Here is a 7,305-nt window from a genome sequence, read left to right as displayed (position 1 = left end):
GTGAGGGGGTGGCAGGGCCTCAGCCCCGTGAGGGGTGGCAGAGCCTCAACCCCGTGAGGGGTGGCAGGGCCTCAGCCCCGTGAGGGGTGGCAGAGCCTCAGCCCCGTGAGGGGTGGCAGGGCCTCAGCCCCGTGAGGGGTGGCAGAGCCTCAGCCCCGTGAGGGGTGGCAGGGCCTCAGCCCTGTGAGGGGTGGCAGAGCCTCAGCCCCGTGAGGGGTGGCAGAGTGCGGAAGAAGCCTCAGCCTTCCCCCGACCAGGCCCTGGTGCCAGGCGTCTGGGAACAGCGGTGTCAGGCTGGGGACTGAGGCCACCCCGCGCTGCCCCCCAGGCCTTCGAGGACATCTACATCGAGCAGCGGCGCGTGATCCGCACCATCCTGGAGTACGCCGACAAGGTCTTCACCTACATCTTCATCATCGAGATGCTGCTCAAGTGGGTGGCCTACGGCTTCAAGGTCTACTTCACCAACGCCTGGTGCTGGCTGGACTTCCTCATCGTGGACGTGAGTCGGCCCCGCCCGCCAAGGCCATGCAGCCTCGGATCCCAGTAGCACTGCACCCCCAAACACAGGGGCTAGGTTCCTCAGGCACAGCTGCCCAGGGAGTCAGGGGTGGCATACCCCCTCCTTCTGAGAGAAAGGGGAGCCTGGCGGGCAAGGGGGGTGCGTTGAGTGTTACTTACAGCCCTTGCCGAGGTTAGGGGACCATTTTCCCTCCTCTTCGATGGACTCACAGGCTTGTAAGGGAGGCGGGTCCTGTTACCCCGACCCTGTTTATCGTCATCCCTGTTAATTGATGACATTGCTGAGAGGAAGCCCAGGCTGCTATAGATGCTGGGGGAGACAGGGAGGGCTGGGGAGAGGCACTCCAGACCTGAGTTCAGGAAGGCCCCCGGGGGCCCTGTCTGCACGGACTGTGACCTTGGATTTGGGAGGAGACTGGGGTCCTGCACCTCCTTATCTCCCGACCTCCCTCTGCAGGTCTCCATCATCAGCCTGGTGGCCAACTGGCTCGGCTACTCGGAGCTGGGACCCATCAAATCCCTGCGGACGCTTCGAGCCCTGCGTCCCCTGAGGGCACTGTCCCGATTCGAGGGCATGAGGGTGGGTGCTGAGGCGTCTCTGACCAGGCAGGCCAAGTACAGGGGCTTGTCTGTTCTGGTGGCCCGCGGATGGTCAGGCCCTGTCTTAGTCTCTGCCACCGCCGGGGGGCAGCAGAGGATGGAGGACTGCGAGGGCGGGAGGGCAGGGCAGAGGCTGGAAAGCCACTGTGTGGGTTTATGGGGACTTCTGCCAACCTCACACTGGGGTCCCCGGGGTTCTGAGGTCTAAGCGAGAGGGAAGGTACCGGGCCTCCTAGCCTTGGCCCTTCAGAGTGGAAGCACCAGACAAGCATAGCCTTTGGTTAGAACAAGTGGGGCCCCCCACCCCAGTAAAGGGAGGGTGTGGGGACAAGACCCACGCGGGGCACAGACCTCCGTGACTCAGCTGGGTGCAAGCCAGGAGGGTGCGAGGCCCCAGTAGCACCTTCTTGCTTATGCATCCAGACCTGGGCCCCCTCCCTACAGGGGAAATGACCTGTGCCTGGGCACACAGCTGGCTGGTGCCTCTGGCAGGAACAGAGCTTCCCAGGGTGTCTCCACCCACTGCGTCTCGAGGCCACGAAACAGCTTCTCCTTAAAGGACTTTCTCAGACTCAGCCCAGCCTGACACAATAAAGTTGGCCAGGGTGGCTGGGCCAGGGTCTCAGCCCAGGAGTCGAGCTGTTGTGGAGCCCTCGGTGACTTCACTTCTGCGTCTGTGTGTGTCTCTAATTCTGTAGCTGGGTCACGGGGGCTGAGTTTCCTATGGGGGCCGAGGAAGGAGTGTTTGTCTCCTGCCTGGTGACCCGTGGCTTGGCTGCTTCCAGAGAAGTCCAGCACCCACTAGGGGCTGGTGGAGCCAGCCAAGCAGAGAGCCCTCCCCAAACCCAGCTCCTAGCCCTTGTCCCCCCCATCCCCACATAGCCTCCCAGATGTGGCTTCAGGTTGGCCTTCCTCCAGGAAGCCTTCCCTGAATGCTGATGCCCAGAGCTGCAGGTTCCCTGATTTCTGTAGGGGGAAAGCCCTCTGTCAGAGGAGACCAGCTCTCCCTGGAGATCTGGCATAACACCTGCCCGGTGCCCAGGTGGTGGTGAACGCCCTCCTGGGAGCCATCCCCTCCATCATGAACGTGCTGCTCGTCTGCCTCATCTTCTGGCTCATCTTCAGCATCATGGGTGTCAACCTGTTTGCTGGAAAGTTCTACTACTGCATCAACACCACCACCTCTGAGAGGTTTGACATCTCCGAGGTCAACAACAAGTCTGAGTGCGAGAGCCTGATGCACACGGGCCAGGTCCGCTGGCTCAATGTCAAGGTCAACTATGACAACGTGGGTTTGGGTTACCTCTCCCTCCTGCAGGTGGTGAGTGTCACTGCTGCCCCTGCATGAAACAAGGTGCTGCCCCTGGGTGCTCCTGTACCTGAGCCCACTGCTGCTCCTTGTTGGGAGCCATCCGTCCTGCTTCTCATGCTGTGGGACTCTGAAGTAGTGTCTAAAGCTCTCTGGTATATTTGATGCTTACCCAGTGAGGCTCTGGGAAGGCCAGATGGGCCAGGGAGGGAGCTGGTGGATGATGGGGGCAGAGAGCAGCCCCCACCCCTGACACCCAGCCTCCTCTGGACCCAACCACTGTGTCTCAGGCCACCTTCAAGGGCTGGATGGACATCATGTATGCAGCCGTGGACTCCCGGGAGGTGAGTGGGAGTCCCCAAGATGTGTCGGGGCGGGGAGGGGATGGGAGCCCAGGGGGAGGACTCAGATGGCAGGGACACAGAGGCACACTCTGCCCTCCCCACCCTGGCGCCACACCCCCGCAGCCTGGGGGTGGATGGGCCCTTTCACAACGCAAGGGGGGCAGGGGTAGCCAGTGTGTGCCCCTAAGTCCCCCCAGCTCACCTCATCCCATTCTGTGGCCCCTGCAGAAGGAGGAACAGCCCAAGTACGAGGTGAACATCTACATGTACCTTTATTTTGTCATCTTCATCATCTTCGGGTCCTTCTTCACCCTGAACCTCTTCATTGGTGTCATCATCGACAACTTCAACCAGCAGAAGAAGAAGATGAGTATCCAGCCCAGCCTCCCTCCTCCACACATTCCTTCATTCATCCACACACACTGCCTCCTCGGCACCCATATTTCTGGCTGCCAGCCTGGGCTCAGATCCCCCCCCAGGTGACCTTGAATAAGTGACCTGGCCTCCTTGAGTCTCACTGTCCTTATCTATAAAATGATAATGATGCCACCTCCCTCCTGGGGTTATGCTGGGACCCACTGAGGTATTGATGGACATTGGACCCAAGCAAACTGAGCAAATGCTGGCCCTCTTCCTTCCACCTGTTACCCCACCCTCCTCCCTCCCTTCTCTGGACCCCTGAGCCCCTGCCTCCCTTAAGCTTCCACCTCTGGCCCCTCCACGAGCCCCCCTCCCCTCAGCCCTCCCTCCTGGGGTAGGGGCTGCCTCGAGGGTGGTGCCTTAAGTAGGCAGAGAAAGATGAACCCCATCTTATGGACCCCATCCCATTATACTTTGGAGGGAAAGACATCTTCATGACAGAGGAACAGAAGAAATACTATAATGCCATGAAGAAGCTTGGCTCCAAGAAGCCTCAGAAGCCAATTCCCCGGCCCCAGGTACAGCCCCCTACGCCCCTCTTCCCACAGCCTATAGAGGCTCTTGCCCCAGGGGGCAAATGGAGACAAACTAGAGCCCACCAGGCTCGGTTCCTGGCATGATGCCACCTGCCGGGAGGGCACCACTTTGTAAGTGCACAAAGATACCGCAGGCAAATGCTGCTGCCGCCTGATGAACTCAGGCTGGTTTACATCTCCCCCTCCCCCACAGCCCTCCTCTGGCCATCCTCACCTCGTGGCCTTCAGGAGGAGGACCCCTAGAAGGGGAGGAAGAGGATGTCCAGAAGCCCTCCCTAGTGAGCAATGGCTTTGGGAGAAGTAGGGTTCCTGGGGGGACCTGAACAGGAAGAGGGGACCCCAGAGCAAGGAGGCCCATGGACCCCATCCAGTGGGGTATGAGTCCTGCTCCCTTCCCTGGTCACCCACCACAAGCCCTGACACCTCCTTTCCCTCCCTTTCCATGCCTCCCCCCCACCCCCCCTCTCTTCTTCTCATGCCCCCCCATACCACCCTGCATCTCCTGCTCCCTGTTGTGCCCCATGTGGGCCCCACCACCATCGTCCGTGTCCGCTGTGTGCACACCTGCACCACCATCGGGCCGCAGAATAAGATCCAGGGCTTGGTGTACGACTTCGTGACTAAGCAGGTGTTCGACATTACCATCATGATCCTCATCTGCCTCAACATGGTCACCATGATGGTGGAGACGGATGACCAGAGTGAGCTGAAGGTGGACATCCTGTACTACATCAACATGGTCTTCATCATCATCTTCACGGGGGAGTGTGTGCTCAAGATGTTCGCCCTGCGCCACTATTACTTCACCATCGGCTGGAACATCTTCGACTTTGTGGTCGTCATCTTGTCTATCGTGGGTGAGCAGGGCAGAGCTGGGCTGAGTCGTTCAGAAAGGCCTGGTGCTCCTGTCCTTGTGTGCACACACCTGTCCAGGTACCTGGCCTGCTCACACACGCGCACAGACACTCATGCACAGGCCTATGCATCCAGCCTTCACACTCAATGTACAATGGCATGGAAGGGTGGACTTGCAGGTAGCCTATCACCTGCACACACATCAAAGTACTTCAGAAATATTTACCTGACAGTCAGTGCACATTCAGGGGCCCATGTGCTTAGTAGGAAACATAAATCAGTTCCAGTGTCCACTTAAGATAGAAAAAAAAGTGCACGGATGTGTGTGTACATCCTAGTACAGAAGTAACTAGCTACCATTGACCAGCGCACAGTTTGTATGAAGGCTGCTGTGTGTCTGCCTGGCATTAGCTCACTCGCTGGTCGTAACCAAGACTTGAGGCAGGTGTAGTCATGGATAACTGAGCCAAATGACATTCTGGTCAATGCTGGACCATTCTGTGATGGTTGTCACATGGGCCATATTGTAACGTACCAACCAGGTGCCCAGGCAGAGCGGCTTGGATCTGTGCAGTTATACTCTGATGTTTGCACAGTGATGAAATTTCCAAGTGATGCATTCCTCAAACAGTATCCCTGTCACTAAGCAACACATTGTACTGTCATCTCCACCATTTTATAGATAAGGAAACTGACACAAAATGAAGAGACATGCCTGAGTCACACACACACACAGTCCTCCTTCGCTCCCTCTCTCCCTCGTCTACAGCATCTGCAAAGTCCTGGGAATGGGGTTCACCCTCACATCATCAACTTTGGCATAACCACTTCCATTCAGTACTCAGGACAAAGATGAGGGCCCTGCCCAGAATCCTAGGGAGCCCCACCTGATGGGTGAACTCTTTCAGGCTGTGCTTTGAGGGTTGGGCTATTGCTGCTGCTTCCCAGGGAAGAGCACACCAGGCTGTCCCCAGCCCCCAGCCTCACACCCTCAGGGCAGCATCAGCATCCTCATCAGCTCCTCCTTGCAGGCCTGGCGCTCTCTGACCTGATCCAGAAGTACTTCGTGTCACCCACTCTGTTCCGTGTGATCCGCCTGGCACGGATCGGTCGTGTCCTGCGGCTGATCCGTGGGGCCAAGGGCATCCGGACATTGCTCTTCGCCCTCATGATGTCGCTACCTGCCCTCTTCAACATCGGCCTCCTCCTCTTCCTGGTCATGTTCATCTACTCCATCTTTGGCATGTCCAACTTTGCCTATGTCAAGAAGGAGTCAGGCATCGATGACATGTTCAACTTTGAGACCTTCGGCAACAGCATCATCTGCCTGTTCGAGATCACCACATCAGCTGGCTGGGATGGACTTCTGAACCCCATCCTCAACAGTGGGCCCCCTGACTGTGACCCCACCCTTGAGAACCCGGGCTCCAGCATCAAGGGTGACTGTGGCAACCCCTCCATCGGCATCTGCTTCTTCTGCAGCTACATTATCATCTCCTTCCTCATCGTGGTCAACATGTACATCGCCATCATCCTGGAGAACTTCAATGTGGCCACGGAGGAGAGCAGTGAGCCCCTCAGTGAGGACGATTTTGAGATGTTCTATGAGACCTGGGAGAAGTTTGACCCCGATGCCACACAGTTCATTGCCTACAGCCGCCTGTCTGACTTTGTGGACACCCTGCAGGAGCCACTAAGGATTGCCAAGCCCAACAAGATTAAGCTCATCACGTTGGACCTGCCCATGGTGCCCGGAGACAAGATCCACTGCCTGGACATCCTTTTTGCCCTCACCAAAGAGGTCCTGGGTGACTCTGGGGAAATGGACACCCTCAAGCAGACCATGGAGGAGAAGTTCATGGCCGCCAACCCCTCCAAGGTCTCCTACGAGCCCATCACCACCACGCTCAAGCGGAAGCACGAGGAGGTGTGCGCCATCAAGATCCAGAGGGCCTACCGCCGGCACCTGCTGCAGCGCTCCGTGAAGCAGGCGTCCTACATGTACCGCCACAACCAGGAGGGCGGTGGGGATGCGGCCCCTGAGAAAGAGGGACTGATCGCCGAGTCCATGAGCAAGATGTACGGCCCTGAGAGAGAGAACGGCGAGGTGCAGAGCCCAGTTGAGGATGGGGGTGCAACAGAGGATGCTGGACCTGCTATAGAGCCCACACCCATCAGCCCCCCAGACTCCACCCTCCCTCTGCCCCCACCTCCAGGACAGACGGTGCGCCCAGGGGTCAAGGAATCTCTTGTCTAGCAGGTGGCATCGGGGTGGCCAACTGAGCCTGGCACAACCAGAGCTTCCCATGGCGCCTGCTCGCTGAGTCTGGAGTTGATCCGGCTCCCTCACAGGGGACAGGATTTGGCCTCCATGGGGCTGACACCCTGGCCGGAGCACCTGCCTCCCCAGACTATGGGAAATGGGGTGGCATCCCAGGGGCACCACACTGGACCTGAGCCTCCCACCGCCATGGTTTTGCCTTCAAGTTATTCTCACCTGGTGGGCCTGACCCCCAGAGGAGGTCAGAACATCAGAATTTCTGCCCCCCCCAAGGGGAGGAGCCAGGCTGCCCTCCTGCCACCTGAGACTAAAGAACTAAGGGCCCCTCCCAGGCCCCCCACACTGTGGCTGGTTGACAAAGCTCACCTCAAAGCTCACCTCAAAGATGAGAGCAGACACCTGACCCAGAGCCTGCCAGCCTTCCCCCTGTCTCTGAGA

General features: G+C 58.5%; 1 protein-coding gene across 1 annotated transcript in view; it reads left to right on the top strand.

The window, feature by feature from the left end:
• Positions 1–6,843, top strand: part of SCN4A (sodium channel, voltage gated, type IV alpha subunit) — a 27,024-nt gene extending 20,181 nt beyond the window's left edge. Inside the window, exons 17-24 of the mRNA XM_004693439.1 lie at positions 329–502; positions 980–1,102; positions 2,165–2,443; positions 2,722–2,775; positions 3,004–3,141; positions 3,609–3,713; positions 4,318–4,588; positions 5,618–6,843. Of these exons, the coding sequence (XP_004693496.1) occupies positions 329–502; positions 980–1,102; positions 2,165–2,443; positions 2,722–2,775; positions 3,004–3,141; positions 3,609–3,713; positions 4,318–4,588; positions 5,618–6,843 (2,370 nt within the window). The remainder of the gene's footprint in view (positions 1–328; positions 503–979; positions 1,103–2,164; positions 2,444–2,721; positions 2,776–3,003; positions 3,142–3,608; positions 3,714–4,317; positions 4,589–5,617) is intronic.
• Positions 6,844–7,305: the final 462 nt, after the last annotated feature.

The sequence above is a fragment of the Condylura cristata genome, unplaced genomic scaffold, assembly GCF_000260355.1.
Source record: "Condylura cristata isolate star-nosed mole 26May11 unplaced genomic scaffold, ConCri1.0 scaffold00038, whole genome shotgun sequence".
Classification (NCBI taxonomy): Eukaryota; Metazoa; Chordata; class Mammalia; order Eulipotyphla; family Talpidae; genus Condylura; species Condylura cristata.
The sequence above is the reverse complement of the archived record's forward strand: the minus strand, read 5'-3'. Positions and strand labels throughout refer to the sequence as shown.